At 39.3% G+C, this 17,267-nt stretch overlaps 1 protein-coding gene across 1 annotated transcript in view; it reads left to right on the top strand.

Annotated features, from left to right (window-relative positions):
- Window positions 1-17,267, top strand: part of LOC126471035 (putative uncharacterized protein DDB_G0290521) — a 181,647-nt gene that overhangs the window by 53,384 nt on the left and 110,996 nt on the right. The window contains exon 5 of the mRNA XM_050099101.1: window positions 4,738-4,869. Within this exon, the coding sequence (XP_049955058.1) occupies window positions 4,738-4,869 (132 nt within the window). The remainder of the gene's footprint in view (window positions 1-4,737; window positions 4,870-17,267) is intronic.

Raw genomic sequence — 17,267 nt, forward strand, 5'->3', positions numbered from 1 at the left:
TATAAGATCATCTACATATCTTTTTTAGTATACTAGTTTCTGTGCTTATTTTTTTTATGTTGCTCAAAGAAGGCATTACAAAAATATTGCAAGTGGTCCAGCTAAATAGTTACCCATTGCTAACCCTTCTTTTTGATGATAAATTTTATTGATAAATTGAAAATAATTGTACTGTAATGACATTTGTAGAAATTAAATTAATTCAGTAATCTCCACAAGTGCTGCTTTCTTATACTTAACCAGATTTTCCTTAATACTTTCAGCTGTCTCTGCAATTGCAATTTTAGTATATAAAGTGGTAATATCCAGATACGCAAGTCAAAGATTCTCAGCAGTCATCTCATTTTGGGTAAATAGCCTGAATTAAACAGTGGTTAGTTTACCACTATGTATATCTTGAAGATTATATAGTTGTAGGTCAGTATATGTGCACCTTCTTAATGGGCTAATACAAAAAAAAATTTAGGTTGTTTACCTTGTACATATAGGATAATGTTCATTTAGTGTCACTATGGCACTATTAGATACTAAATGTACTTTGCAGTTGGGTAATAGCATGGACTTAGAGTTGATTGATTTGATTGATTGATTTTAACAGGGAAGCTAAAACAGCTTAGGTCTGACCCACCACTACGGTTTATTGTGTGGTATCACTTCCTGTATATCTAGTAAAGCTAACCAGTGCCATTAAATAGTGCAAGGAGTCCCTTTACCAGTTTTTTGTTAGACACAATTTCTTCAGGTCTAGTTGTCTACTCTCCAATGCCATGCATTTGCAGATTACGTGTGATGCAGTTTCTTCACCCTCATCACAGATCCTACATTTAGGGTCCTCTTCCGTTATACCCGTTGTGTGTAGGTGTTTTTGAAATTCCCATGGCCGGTCATCAGTCCAGTCATGAGTTTGATCTCATTCCGGCTCAATCTGAGGATTACAGAGCTTCTTTTAAAACATGGCTTGGGCATCATTACCTTACCATGTTTTTGTTTATGGACCTTGGTCCAATATCCTACGTGCTGTTTCCTAAGCCAGTTCCGTAGTTCTAATTTGATCATAGCCTTTGTGATTGTCAGGACAGGTTCTGGTCCAATAAACAGACTTGTTGCCCCCATCCTAGCTAATCTATTGGCTTGTTCATTGCCACAGATCCCTGAGTGGCCAGGGACCGACACTAGATTTACCCTACTGCTTCCCCCAGCTCCACCAGAGCCCTGTGGCAATCTGCAACAGTCTTAGATCTTGTTGCAGGAGCTGCAATGATTTCAGGGCTGCCTGGCTGTCTGAATAAATGTAGATGCTATGGTCATTGTAGCACCTATGCATATTCTCCTCCACACGTGCCCTGATTGCAGTAATTTCTGCTAGGAATACAGAGGCCAATTTCCCCAGAGAGATGATGCTCTCCGGTCTTGGCTGAACCCTGTACACCCCTGCCCCAATGCCTTGGTCTGTTTACAACCCATTGAAGAACCGAACGACGTCCCCCATACGGTGTCGAGCTGTTTTTTCCTACTGCTCCCCACTTCCAATTATAGTGTTGTAAGGCTTGTCGAAGCAGTTGGGAGTTATTATATAGTCAGCAGGCATTTCCCCAGCCATTCCTATATTTACCTCACTCACTATGTTAGCGTGTGATTCTGGATATCCAAATGAGACCAGTTTTTGCCAGTTTTAAGTCTGTGTGCCCCAGCTGCTGCCTCCATCTTGACCCAAAGGTGGAGGGATATCCAGCATGGCTTCCATTCCAGCAGTTGGTATGCTGCTAATTCCGCCTGTTATGGCTAAGCAGGCCAGTCTCTGCACCTTAGCAAGCTCCTTAGCAGCAACCCGCTGTTCTACCTTCTTCCACCACACTACGACCCAGGTCTAACCACTGTGGTGTATATCCAGTGCATAGCCCTGGGGCTTAGGCCACAGTTTTTGCCACAAGCCCTCCTAGTACTCACTAGAGTACTTTTTGCCTTGGAGCACATGCTCTTAATGTGAGGGGTCCAAGTTAGCTTCTCATTCAAAGGTTACCCCTAGATATTTAACTATCAACCTCACAGGTAGAGTTTCATCGAAGAGCTTTAGATTCCAACTTGGGTGTTGAATATGTCTCTTCGTAAATGGCACCACACCAGTCTTCTTAGGATTAACTCTCAGATCCTGTTTAATGCACCATTTTTGCAAAATGTCCAATCCTCCTTGTGCCATATTCCTGATTGTGTCATTGAATTTGGGAAGTATTAATATGACAAGGTCATCTGTGTATCCTTGGCAGAAGCATTATCTAAAATTTAGTTCCTCAATCAGTTGGTTCAGCACTAGAGTCCACAATAGAGGAGATAAAACTCCTCCTTGTGGGCAGCCTGTAGTGGTCTTAATTACCGGCTTTTCATTCATCATGGTAGCCTCTACCTTCCTTCCACTAAGTATGGCCCTGGTCCACCTACATATAGTGGTCCCCAGGCAATGCACCTCTGCTACCCTTACCATGGAATCAAAGGTCATGTTACTGAAGGCCCCCCTTGATATGCTGGAAGATGCAGAGGGCTATTTCTTGGAAGTTAAGTGCTTTTTCCACCTTCCCAACGAGTTGGTGGAGAGCTGTCTCACATGATTTACCTGGTTGGTATGCATGTTGGTTCAGGTGTAGAGGGACCCCACTTAGCCTCATCTCCTCAAAATAAACATTAAACAGTTTTTCCAGTGTTTTGAGAATGGAGGAGGACAGACTGATTGGTCTCATATCCTTAGCCTTGGTATGATCAGTTCTCCCTGGCTTTGGAATGAAGACAACCTACACTGCCCTCCAAGCACTGGGAATGATTCCTACTGCTAGGCTAACCCTGAATAGCCTGCTTAGGGCTCTTATGAGCTTTCCTCCTGCCTGTTGCAGGAGAGCTGGAAAAATTCCATCTGGGCCAGGTGACTTGAACGGTTGGAATGTTCTCACCGCCAACTGGATTTTGTTGAAGTTCACACACTCCTTGGCCGATTCCCAGTCCTCTCTTCGAGTAACTGAGAACCGTTATCCCTCTGGGGTCACATACTGGTCTGTGTTGTCCGGCAGAGTATATTGAGGAAAGTGAGTTTTGAGGAGCAATTCCAGCATCTCGTGTGCTTTCTTTGTATATTCACCATCCTCCTTCCTCAACGTACCTCCTGGATTGGTTGGTACTCCAGTGAGAATCTTGTGAAGTCTAGCTTGTGCGGCCATGCCCTCCACTTCCTCACAGAATGCCTTTCAGGATGCCTCCTTTGCTTGTCTGATTGCAAGGTTGTAATTGACAAGGGCCTCACGATACTTATGTCTCGCAATATTAAACAGTCTCCGTACCTGTTTTCTTTGCATTTCCAGTTTATTATTCCACCAAGGAACACTTCTATTTGTACACTTCCTGGTGATTGTGCAGCTGTCCTGATATGAGGTCACTGTGGCAGAGGTGACAGCCTCTGCTACTTCCTCAAATTGTACTGGATTCCTTATTGAGGTTTTAATTTCTGATAAGCCTAAATCAAGGTCCCTCCTATATGTCTCCCAGTCTGTTTTCCTTGGATTCATACAGGTCATCGTCTGTCTGATTCCCATTTCAATCTTTAATTTGATGTACATGTGGTCCAATGAGGATGGCTCCAATACCACATGCCATTGAATCTTCATGGCAGATTAAAACTGTGTACCAGACCGAGACTCCAACTTGGGACCTTTGCCTTTCAGGGGCAAGTGCTTTACCAACTGAGTTACCCAAGCACAGTTCACACCCCCTCCTCACAGCTTCACTTCTGCCAGTACCTCGTCTCCTACCTTCTAAACTTTACAGAAGCTCTTTACTTGATCTGTTCTGATGGGGAGACTAGCATAAGGTTGTATACTTCAGCTGAAGGCAACAGGTATGCCAAGTTCAAAATATTGTTTAGTACAATCATAAATGACTGCAAAATAGTTTTTAATATTTAATTGAGGTGATTGATCAGTATTGTTGCTGGTGACCCACCTTAACTTCCTATTGTTAGTTTCTGTTAATTTGCTCAACTTTAATGGAGCAGCAAAAGCAGACGGCAACAAGTTATGCGCATGAATCAGTGTGAATGACTAAGTTACTGTGAGAATGACATACAGCAAAGTTTTTGTGAAGCTAAAATAAGTGAGGTGTTTTGACTACATTAAAATAACCATGTAAGAGTAGAGTATTTACTCTGTTGAAGGTAATGTTGGTATTACATGTTAATGACTTATAAAGTGCTTTGTGTACATGTTAACGATTTGTGATTTGTCTGAACTTAACACCTTTTTCCCTCAGTGTAGGTCCAGATCCTCGAACATGTTTGCAATCAGTGGACAAAATCATGGAGTGTTACATTTAATAAATCAGAGTTTTGTAATATTAATGACTGCAAAACAATAAACACAATTTAATTTTTTTTAAATAATTTTTTCTGCACTTTTGCTAAAATTTTGTGGGTACAATTTTCATTTCTTGTAGTTAGCACTATTTAATGGTAAAATGTGTGTGACTGAAAAAGGTACTCTTCCATTTCAGCATGTTTTCAGCATGACAGTGTTATTGGATATGACAGCCATTCTCTTGTGAAGTATTCAGGTTTAAGCTGAAATCACGAAACAAATAGGTCACAAGTTGATAAAATTACTTCATTGAAAATACATGCAGTAAAATACAAAGTAGAATGTTCAGAATGTTTGTAAGTGCATTTTTAAGGTTCTGACGTAATTAATAAAAAAAATGTTACAGGAAAGAGAAACTGACAAAAGTCAAATTTCGTTGGAAGAGAAACAGTTTCAGAGTGATTTCGAACTTGCCCGCCAGTTATCCCTTAAAGACATGTATCCATCTGGAAGTAAAGAACGTATCAGTCACTCTTCGGTGAGTTAGTAACATGTTCATTAGAAGGAAAAAGACTTTTTCTATCTCCTGTAATATAAATGTTAGTGATGTTTCATACTGAAATAGTTAAATGCTTTGGAACAAGACTGTCCTGATTGACTACTAATTCCATAATCCTTTCATGCAGTCTGGAAATATTGAACCACATTCGTATTTTTGGTGTGGCTATTCAATATTTCTAAGCATATGTTATCAACAAAATTAAGTTAACAACAATGTTAATGTGTTTATTACATAATCTGTTTGTTCAAGCAACTGTGATTTATGCAAAAGAAATGTGGAATTAAAATTACATGTGTTCCAAAGTTACACCATTGGATATTATTTGAATAGCTACAACATTAAGTGCACTACTAAACAAGATGATGTATCTTGTAACTCTTGCCTTGTTCCCCAATGAATTTGATAGTAAGAATAATGCCACAATTAGTGATACCAACATCAATTACCATTAATAGTTGTTGTTGTTGTTGTGGTCTTCAGTCCTGAGACTGGTTTGATGCAGCTCTCCATGCTACTCTATCCTGTGCAAGCTTTTTCATCTCCCAGTACCTACTGCAACCTACATCCTTCTGAATCTGCTTAGTGTATTCATCTCTTGGTCTCCCTCTACGATTTTTACCCTCCACGCTGCCCTCCAATACTAAATTGGAGATCCCTTGATGCCTCAGAACATGTCCTATCAACCGATCCCTTCTTCTGGTCAAGTTGTGCCACAAACTTCTCTTCTCCCCAATCCTATTCAATACTTCCTCATTAGTTATGTGATCTACCCATCTAATCTTCAGCATTCTTCTGTAGCACCACATTTCGAAAGCTTCTATTCTCTTCTTGTCCAAACTATTTATCGTCCATGTTTCACTTCCATACATGGCTACACTCCATACGAATACTTTCAGAAATGACTTCCTGACACTTAAATCTATACTGGATGTTAACAAATTTCTCTTCTTCAGAAACGCTTTCCTTGCCATTGCCAGCCTACATTTTATATCCTCTCTACTTCGACCATCATCAGTTATTTTGCTCCCCAAATAGCAAAACTCCTTTACTACTTTAAGTGCCTCATTTCTTAATCTAATTCCCTCAGCATCACCCGACTTAATTAGACTACATTCCATTATCCTTGTTTTGTTTTTGTTGATGTTCATCTTATATCCTCCTTTCAAGACACTGTCCATTCCATTCAACTGCTCTTCCAAGTCCTTTGCTGTCTCTGACAGAATTACAATGTCATCGGCGAACCTCAAAGTTTTTATTTCTTCTCCATGAATTTTAATACCTACTCCGAATTTTTCTTTTGTTTCCTTTACTGCTTGCTCAATATACAGATTGAACAACATCGGGGAGAGGCTACAACCCTGTCTTACTCCCTTCCCAACCACTGCTTCCCTTTCATGTCCCTCGACTCTTATAACTGCCATCTGGTTTCTGTACAAATTGTAAATAGCCTTTCGCTCCCTGTATTTTACCCCTGCCACCTTTAGAATTTGAAAGAGAGTATTCCAGTCAACATTGTCAAAAGCTTTCTCTAAGTCTACAAATGCTAGAAACGTAGGTTTGCCTTTCCTTAATCTTTCTTCTAAGATAAGTCGTAAGGTCAGTATTGCCTCACATGTTCCAGTGTTTCTACGGAATCCAAACTGATCTTCCCCGAGGTTGGCTTCTACTAGTTTTTCCATTCGTCTGTAAAGAATTCGTGTTAGTATTTTGCAGCTGTGACTTATTAAGCTGATAGTTCGGTAATTTTCACATCTGTCAACACCTGCTTTCTTTGGGATTGGAATTATTATATTCTTCTTGAAGTCTGAGGGTATTTCGCCTGTTTCATACATCTTGCTCACCAGATGGTAGAGTTTTGTCAGGACTGGCTCTCCCACGGCCGTCAGTAGTTCCAATGGAATATTGTCTACTCCGGGGGCCTTGTTTCGACTCAGGTCTTTCAGTGCTCTGTCAAACTCTTCACGCAGTATCATATCTCCCATTTCATCTTCATCTACATCCTCTTCCATTTCCATAATATTGTCCTCAAGTACATCGCCCTTGTATAGACCCTCTATATACTCCTTCCACCTTTCTGCTTTCCCTTCTTTGCTTAGAACTGGGTTTCCATCTGAGCTCTTGATATTCATACAAGTCGTTCTCTTATCTCCAAAGGTCTCTTTAATTTTCCTGTAAGCGGTATCTATCTTACCCCTAGTGAGATAGGCCTCTACATCCTTACATTTGTCCTCTAGCCATCCCTGCTTAGCCATTTTGCACTTCCTGTCGATCTCATTTTTGAGACGTTTGTATTCCTTTTTGCCTGTTTCACTTACTGCATTTTTATATTTTCTCCTTTCATCAATTAAATTCAATATTTCTTCTGTTACCCAAGGAGTTCTACTAGCCCTCGTCTTTTTACCTACTTGATCCTCTGCTGCCTTCACTACTTCATCCCTCAAAGCTACCCATTCTTCTTCTACTGTATTTATTTCCCCCATTCCTGTCAATTGCTCCCTTATGCTCTCCCTGAATCTCTGTACAACCTCTGGTTCTTTTAGTTTATCCAGGTCCCATTTCCTTAAATTCCCACCTTTTTGCAGTTTCTTCAGTTTTAATCTACAGGTCATAACCAATAGATTGTGGTCAGAGTCCACATCTGCCCCTGGAAATGTCTTACAATTTAAAACCTGGTTCCTAAATCTCTGTCTTACCATTATATAATCTATCTGATACCTTTTAGTATCTCCAGGGTTCTTCCATGTATACAACCTTCTTTCATGATTCTTAAACCAAGTGTTAGTTATGATTATGTTGTGCTCTGTGCAAAATTCGATCAGGCGGCTTCCTCTTTCATTTCTGTCCCCCAATCCATATTCACCTACTATGTTTCCTTCTCTCCCTTTTCCTACACTCGAATTCCAGTCACCCATGACTATTAAATTTTCGTCTCCCTTCACAATCTGAATAATTTCTTTTATTTCATCATACATTTCTTCAATTTCTTCGTCATCTGCAGAGCTAGTTGGCATATAAACTAGTACTACTGTAGTAGGCGTGGGCTTCGTATCTATCTTGGCCACAATAATGCGTTCACTATGCTGTTTGTAGTAGCTTACCCGCATTCCTATTTTCCTATTCATTATTAAACCTACTCCTGCATTACCCCTGTTTGATTTTGTGTTTATAACCCTGTAGTCACCTGACCAGAAGTCTTGTTCCTCCTGCCACCGAACTTCACTAATTCCCACTATATCTAACTTCAACCTATCCATTTCCCTTTTTAAATTTTCTATCCCACCTGCCCGATTAAGGGATCTGACATTCCACGCTCCGATCCGTAGAACGCCAGTTTTCTTTCTCCTGATAACGACATCCTCTTGAGTAGTCCCCGCCCGGAGATCCGAATGGGGGACTATTTTACCTCCGGAATATTTTACCCAAGAGGACGCCATCATCATGTAATCATACCGTAAAGCTGCATGCCCTCGGGAAAAATTACGGCTGTAGTTTCCCCTTGCTTTCAGCCGTTCGCAGTACCAGCACAGCAAGGCCGTTTTGGTTATTGTTATAAGGCCAGATCAGTCAATCATCCAGACTGTTGCCCTTGCAACTACTGAAAAGGCTGCTGCCCCTCTTCAGGAACCACACGTTTGTCTGGCCTCTCAACAGATACCCCTCCGTTGTGGTTGCACCTACGGTACGGCTATCTGTATCACTGAGGCACGCAAGCCTCCCCACCAACGGCAAGGTCCATGGTTCATGGGGGGTTCCATTAATAGTAGCTGTATTATATGTAGATATAAGTGGAGGATGGAATAATGTTCAAATAAAATTGACAACCTACACTACAAATTAAATGTAAAGTGGTTTTAGTTGACACTTGCAAATCAATGCTTAGGAGCACAATGCCCATCAGTAAATGGTTGTGTATATGAATGACACCACAGATCAGAAAAGACCTTAGTTTACTTTCCTCTGATTTCTAAATTTTGTATTAGAATACGAGCCGCATTCCTTCTCATTTTGCCCTAATAAAAAAATAAAAAAGCAGCAAGCATAATTTCCATTTTGTGCAAATATGACTACTACTGATCTGGAGACAAGAGATAGGGTTTGAAAGGGTACATGTAGATATTTGCTCAAAAATGGTTAGATGACTCTGAATGTTCGCAGTAAAGTAATGAAAACTATTGCTTGACAAAACAAACAGACCAACCATTTACGTGGTAACTGGAAAGTCTTATTTTATCTGATTGCAGAAACAATGCAAATAAAATGAAACAACATAGACAGATAAAATGCACATGATATTATGTACTGAACGAGGCTTGACCACTTCATTAGAAATAATACACAAGTGAAAATCAGTGGATGAAAAGAGTATTGTAAATTCTTAGCTGTTTGTATTGATAAGAATCTGAATTGTAGTCACCTGTTTCAGAACTAATTAAATACCCTAGCTATTGCACCGCAGATAATAAAAAGGTTTTGGAGATAAAAATGTCAAAAAGTTGACTTACTTTTCAAATTTTCCTTCACTGTCTTCTGGAATTGCAGTCTGAGGAAATTTGTCATTGTGGGAAAAGTGTTTGTTATACAAGCAAGTAATGTGTATGATGTGTTGTTTCTACTCTAGAACCTGTTGTAGACAGCTCTTTAAATAGTTGTGCAGACATACGTCTCACAGTACATTTACTATGTTACAAAGTTTGTTGTCATATATTGGTTACAGTTCAAAAGCAACACCGTAGCAAAATGCAATAATTGGGATCTTGATCTGCTTCTTTAAACATTTCATTACTTGTCTTACTTCCTATCAAATGCATTACAATACATAATAAATTTATTAAAAGACTGTTACAGATATAATTTTTAAAAAGCTGTATTTGGCTCAATGTCTTCTTGTACAATGAGCCACAGCTTAAAATAAGTGGACAGTTCATGTTTTATGAGAAGAACTTATTGAACATAAACACTGGGGTATTAAATTGAACATCCAAATAAACATACACAAAAGTAGTCATATTAATGCTGTATGTAAAAAAAGTCAGCAATAGGCTGTTCTTCTTAGCCAACTGTCCAAAATAGTGCTCACCCAAACGCTTAAAACTGTGTGTTACGGGACACACTATCCCCATCTTAGCTACTGTATAGAAATATGGGGTTGTGCTGCAGACATTCACCTTAACAGAGTACTATTGCTACAAAAAAGAGGGTTAAGGATTGTACATGGACTAGGCTATAAAGATGCTTGCCGTGATGTTTTTAGACAACACAAGTACTTCACCATATACTCTTTGTATCTTTATAAATTAATTACTTTTTTCTCTCACAGAAAAGTGAAGTAACTAAATGTAGTGATACACATGACCACAACACCAGGTCCAAAGACAATTATTATCGACAAAGAACAAGATTAAAGATGACGGACCAGAGCCCAAATACTAATGGACTGATATGGTATAATAAACTGCCAGAGTCCATGAAAAGCAATAATAAAAAGAGATTCAAATTAAAACTGCAAGAATACTTCATTGAAAAATCTCTCAACTCACTCATCGAATTTTAAATGGTTAAGTTTAAGAGCTGTTAAATAATGTACAAAAAATAATTTCTTGTATTAATATGTGTGAGACGGAATGTATTTTGACAAGCATCAATTTACTGATTACCTGTGAGGCTAAGGTCTATATGAATTTTATGTTCGTAACTGTGCCTGTGCCTGTGCCTGTGCCTGTGCAAAAGCCATCGTATTAATGACTCCATGCAAAAAAATCTAAACAAACTAAATAAATAAATAAATATAAATAAATTTTCTGTTTAAAAAATTAGGCCTGACAATTCATGTTAATAAACATTCAAAAGCAATAAATTACTCATTGTTTTAAGTGCAGGTAGCATTTCTATATAGTTAATATCTATTGCCATACTGTTCAGGTCTGTTACATAATTTTGTCCATTTCTGATTAATTAATTGATGTTATAGCCATGGAAATAGAGTGGAATTTTTTTACCACACCTTCCTAATAATGGTTTTGGGAGTAAAATAAGAAAATATTCCTGCAAAATGTAACCTGCATTACCTTCTAAAGGTCATACAAGTATTCCACATACTTTTCTTTTTCTTAGAAATTTCGCAGATGGGTCTCCATATTTTACAGAAACAATCTTCCCATAAAATGCGTTTTTTTTCCCCCCTCCTATCAAAAGACATTGTCCGGAATGTAGGGCTTCCTGTAAGTGCATGCAAACATCAAATGAAATAGGATCTACTTTATTTTCTACTGCTTGGCTTTGAAACAGGAAATCATTCAAACTAGTGTCACTTTCACTATCACCATGCAAATAAATTGAACTGGAATCGCTATTTGAAGTAGTCATCTAAAATTTTCTTCTTAAGTTTTCCTTCCTTCAGGTGTTACTTTGTCCAATATTGATTTTAAACTGTTAAAGTACATAGCAACATTGTCCCTGTTAAAACTTGCTCATTCAAGCAAATGAGCTATAGTGACAGCTCATAGTGTTATTGCCAGCTTTCGACTGTAGAGCACTAATGACTGCGGCTGAGAACAGTAACTGTCTAAAGAGCTATGACAACACTCATGTGTTGCCATAGTGATGTTTACAAATCATATTCTGCTATTAAGGTAAGCATGTGAAGCTGCCATGTCCAGCCCACAGCAACTGCCAAGGAAGACCTTAGACGAGTCAGGCTTTTGTAAGTTTAGTGATTTGTGGCATTTCATGGAGTCTATTTACCATTGTTTACCAACTTCTCCATGTTTTCCATCCCCCCCCCCCCCCCCCATTCCGCCACCCTCTCCTGCCACATGGTGGAGGGATGCTTTTATTCTGCAGTGTACTACACACATCAAAAAATATTTTGCATCACCCTGGTTCCTAGAACTCCTGCAGATAGATGTTGAATGTGTGTATTGTATCACATACACAGTCCCTTTCTTTGACTGTTCAGAGATGTCATTAAACCTGCCCAAAGATGTAAACAACCATGCATGAGCATCGCCTATTAGATGGAGGGGGTTTGACAGCCGATCATTTCCAGATTTTCAGTCATTCCACCAGGAAGGAGGTATATGGCTCATATTATCTGTAGGTCAACCACGCCTAGACGGTCAATACTGTGGTTAGATTGTGTCCACATTGTTACTTTCTGCCAGGAAGGGTTCTCAACAAGGGAACTGTCTCTGCATCTCTGAGTGAACCAAAGTGATGTCTGGACATGGAGTAGATAGAGAGGCAGGAACTGTCAATGACATGACTCACTGAGGTTGCCCAGGGGCTACTACTGCAGTGGATATTGACAGCAACACCACCATGTTGAATAATGCTTTTTGTGCAGCCACAGGATACCATGTTGTGACTCAAACTGTGTGCAATAGGCCACACAATGCACAACTTCACTCCCAATGTCAATGGCAAGGTCCAGCTTTGTGACCCACACCATCATGCAGCGCAGTAAAGATAGGTTCAACAATATGCCGAATGGACTGCTCAGGATTGGCATCACGTGCTCTTCACCGATAAGTGTCACATATGTCTTCAACTGAACAATTGTCAGAGACATGTTTGGAGGCAACCCGGTCAGGCTGAACGCTTTAGACACACTGTCCAGCGATTGCAGCAAGGTGGAGGTTCCCTGGTTCGGGGTGGCATTACGTGGGGCTGACATACGGTGCTGGTGGTCGTGGAAGGTGCCATAATGGCTGTATGATACGTGAATGCCATCCTCGGACCAATAGTGCAACCATATCGGCAGCCTATTGCCGAGGCATTCATCTTAATTGATAACAATTTGCGCTCCCATTGTGCACATCTTCTGAATGACTTCCTTCAGGATTACGACGTCGCTCGACCAGAGTGGCCAGCATGTTCTCCAGACATGAGCCCTATCGAACATGCCTGGGATAGATGGAAAAGGTCTGTTTATGGACAACGTGACCCACCAACCACTCTGAGGTATCTTCGCTGAACGCCAAACTGCTATTTATGCGTGGAATGTTGATCTCTATTCCAATTTTCTGTACAGGTTGTGGAACTCTCGAAGCTAAGATGATGCGAAACTTTTTGTGATGTGTGTGTGTAATGAAATTCCAATTTCCTTAACTTGATATGAGACAGTGTATAGTGTATTTTAGAGGCAGTTATGAGGTGATCAACCAACTCATTTTCTTCCTCAGTACTAAATATCCGTTTGACTGCACAGTTTTATTAAGAATTATATTTAGAATTTCTGAAATATCTCTATAGAGAACATTTCTAAAAATTAAAATCTTTCGCTGTTTTCTCATAGATAGTCCAGCCTCAACAACAGCTTCAGCTTCTGTCAGAGTTTCCTAAGAATTTGGTCTTGTTTTACCCCCCTTGCTTGTTCGAATCTCCCAAAATTAACACTGCAGTTATTGTAACAAGCTTTACGTACCTAATAATGAATTTTACCTTGGGCCATGATTATGGTATAATACCTCCAACTGCCTCAAGTACAATTTTCCTCCTACTTTATAAAAGGTTCATGTAACCTGAAATAATAAAATAGCAGAAAATTCACAGTATGGTTGATAAATGTCTATCACGATTATTTACCATTTAAGTTCAATTTTATTTGTACATATTTAGATGGAGTAGCATTGTATCCAGAACAAAACACTTACTTTTAGGTGACAAAAACAATAATATGTGTAGGAAATTGAAACAATTTCTCCTTGCTCGTCTGTACCAACAGCTGGTCTTCCTGAGCCTTGGTCTGCCCCTAAAATTTTTACCTCCCCGCACTTCCTTTCATTACCAAATTGAGAATTCCTTGAGGCCTCAATATGTGTACTGTCAAACAGTCCCTTCTTTTAGCCAAATTGTGCCATAAATTTTTTGTCAATTCAGTTCAGTACCTCCTCACTCATTAGTTACTTATCTACTTTCCAAAATTGTTCTACAGCACTACATTTCAAAAGCTTATATTTTTTACTGTTTATCTTACATGTTCCGCTACTATACAAGGCTACTGCAAGACAAATACCTTCAGAAAAGTCTTCCAAAAACTGAACTTAGAAATTAACAAATTCCTCTTTTTTCATAAATACTTTCTTGATATTGCCGCACTGCATTTTATATGCTGGCTAAATAGCAAAACCCTTCTACTTTCCTTCATTTCCAAATACAATTCGATCAGTATCACCTTATTTGACTACATTCCATTACATTTGTTCTACTTTCATTGATATTCATCCTACTATCTCTTTTTCAAGACACTACCCATTCTGCTCAACTGCTCGTACAACATCTCTTAAAGACTAAAGTCATTAGCAAGCTGCAAAGTTTTTGTTTTCTCTCTCAGAACTTCAGTTACTTTTCCAAATTCTTCATTGGCTTCCTTTACTGCTTGGACACTGCAGAGATTAAATAACATCAAGGACAAACTACAACCCTGTTTCACTCCCTTTTCATCCACTGCTTCCCTTTCATGTTCTTCCACTCGTAACTGCAGCCTAGTGTCAGTGAAAGCTATATATAACGTTTTGATCCTGTATTTTGTCCTTGTTGGCTACAGAGTTTTAATGAGTGTATCTTAATCAACATTGTCAAAATTTTTCTACAAGTCTGCAAATGATATGAATGTAGGTTTGTCTTTCTTCTACCTATCTACTATGATAAGTTATAGGGTCAGTATTACATTGTGTGTTTCTACATCTCTCCAGAACCCAAAGTGATCTCCCCGAGGTTAGCTTCTACAACTTTTTCCATTCTTCTGTAATTAATTCACATCACTATATTGCAATGAGGACTTATTAAACTGATGGTTTGATAGTATCCACACCTTCCAGCACCTGCCTTCTTTGGAACTGGACTTCGCATTCTTCTTGAAGTCTGAGGGTATCTCCCCTGCTCCATACGTCTTGCACATCATGTGGAATAGTTTTTTCATGGCTACCTCACCAAATTTGGGGGAAATTTAATCTATTCTAGGGTCTCTGTCACATTACTCTCTCGCTATCACATCTGTCATCACAGCTTCACCTGCTTGCTCTTATCTTCCCCCTAATTCATTCCTCAATATAGACATTTATAATACTGGCTTCTACTTTGTTTCCCTTATATGGACCCTCTAAATATGCCTTCCACATTTCCGCCTTCCATTCTTTAATTATTATTGACTTGCCATCTAAGCTCTTGGTAGTCATACAGATGTTTCTCTTTCTTCTAAAGGATTCTTCAAGTTTCCTATAGGACATCTTTCTCATTGTTGTGCATATTTCTACAGCTTTGAATTTCTGCTCTAGCCATTCCAGCTTTCCCATTTTTCACTTAATCTCTCATTTTTATATGTTTATATTCCCTTTTGCTTGTTTCGTTTACTGCATTTTTATATTTATGCTTTCATCATTTACATATGTTACCTTGTTTTGTTGCTGGGTCTTGTCTGTTTTGGTTATTTGGTCATCTGCAGCCTTCATTATTTCATCTGTTAAAGCTATCCATTCATCTTCTATTGTATTCCTTTCCCACATTTGTCAATCTTTGCCTAATGCTCCATCTGTAACTAAGCAACCACTGATTCTTTCAGTTTATCCACATCTCATGTCCTTATTTTACTGCCTTTCTGGAGTTTAATAGTTTAGATCTGCAGTTCATAGCCAATAAATTATGGTCAGAGTTAACATCTACCCCATGATAATGTTACACAGTTTAAAATCTGATTTTGAAATCTAAAATACATAATAAAGCAGTCTGAAACATAACACATTAAACCATTTTATGAAAAATCACACCAATGTATGAAAATGCACATTAATTTGAGATTGGGAAGCACACTAGCATAAAGAAATAAAATATTGTTTCTCATCAGAGAAGTACAGAAATGCACAGATGCAGTCTAATTTCTGTTTAGGCATGGTATTGAACTAACACACAAGTCTAATACTTTTTTTTTTATTTCAGAACAACACATGGCTAATATAGCTACCAGACATACATCCCAAAAACCATGAATTCATATAAATACTACCCCTCTTTAAAGTTGAGGAAAACAAAAACTTATTTAAATACATGAACTTGAAAATTTCAAGACCCGGATGTCAACTACTGACATTTTTATGTGATTAATAAGCAAAATTGTTTGGATACTTTCTGACCTTGGTGGCCACCTAAATTGTGGTGTAAAGTATGTGTTTCATACTTCTAGGGGCCACCCTAGCTTATGAGCATGGCAGTTCCTGCAGCATTTATTTTGATGCATTGCTGCATTGGCGCTATTCAGATCAATTTTGGTGTTATGCACTGTGGTTTAAAAAGAAATTGTTAGAACAATTTCTGCTTACACTGTACAACTTTAACATTTTGACAGTGTATGCATTGGTCACAGCTACAGAATTGTGCAATGATTTGATACCTTCCATGGTTATTGACTGCTTACATAGTTGTCACTTTCTTGACAATGATTATTGCTCCTTGTTCATACGTAAACAAATATAATGGACATTATCTACAGTAATGGAAAGCTTAACCTGTAGGACACAATCTGACTAATTACAGAAGCTTGCACTCAGTATCTCAGAATGTTGATGAATTTTCTTAAATATTACTCCATATAATCATCAAAATGAACATTAAGAAAACTCCCAGGGGGGCACTGCCTTATTGGAAGCACCTTCAGTGTTACGCGAGATGGTTTGCGTGCCTCAGTGATGCTGAGAGCGATGCCGGTGATAGCATAGCTACTGTCAGGGCTACACAATATGGACAGGCCTCAATGGAGGTGCCTGACAGAGAATTCACTACAGCTAAGTGAAGGGAGGGGTGTACTTCTCCACAGGGAGCTCTGCCAGCCATGGTGGGACACAGGCAAAACAAACCGCAATTTCCTGAGCTGCAGACTGAGCAGCGCAAGCAGACCTCTTCTGCCATAAACTCAGGGCATACTTCAAGGACCATCATTCAGCATAGCAACCTAATGTTGTGCATTTCAGAGAATGGGGGCCTTGGCGTGACCACCTTCACTGTGAGGAAAGAACAAACCTGTATAAGAAAACCCTTAACCACATGCTGATGAGGTGAATGCCTATTGAGGTAAAACAGTCTCTAGTGGGCAACTTCAGGGGTGTCTGCTGCTGCCCACTTGTGTAAGGCATACTCAGACATGCAACCTCCCAGGGGGCTCACCAATCTTTGGCAGGTTCATGCTTGTCCACCATGGGGCCCCAGCCTTTGCACCATCTTTTTCCTTTCATGCTACATGTCTGTCCTTTTGCTATTCACCTTCATCTTCTTAATAGACCACTGTTTATGGATGTGGTGGGGGGCGGGGGGGGGGGGGGGGGTTGTTGGAAAATAGAATGTCTCTCCAGCTACAACTGCTACTGTCCTCAGTAAATGCTAGCTGG

This window comes from Schistocerca serialis, chromosome 3 (genome assembly GCF_023864345.2).
Source record: "Schistocerca serialis cubense isolate TAMUIC-IGC-003099 chromosome 3, iqSchSeri2.2, whole genome shotgun sequence".
NCBI classification, from domain to species: domain Eukaryota; kingdom Metazoa; phylum Arthropoda; class Insecta; order Orthoptera; family Acrididae; genus Schistocerca; species Schistocerca serialis.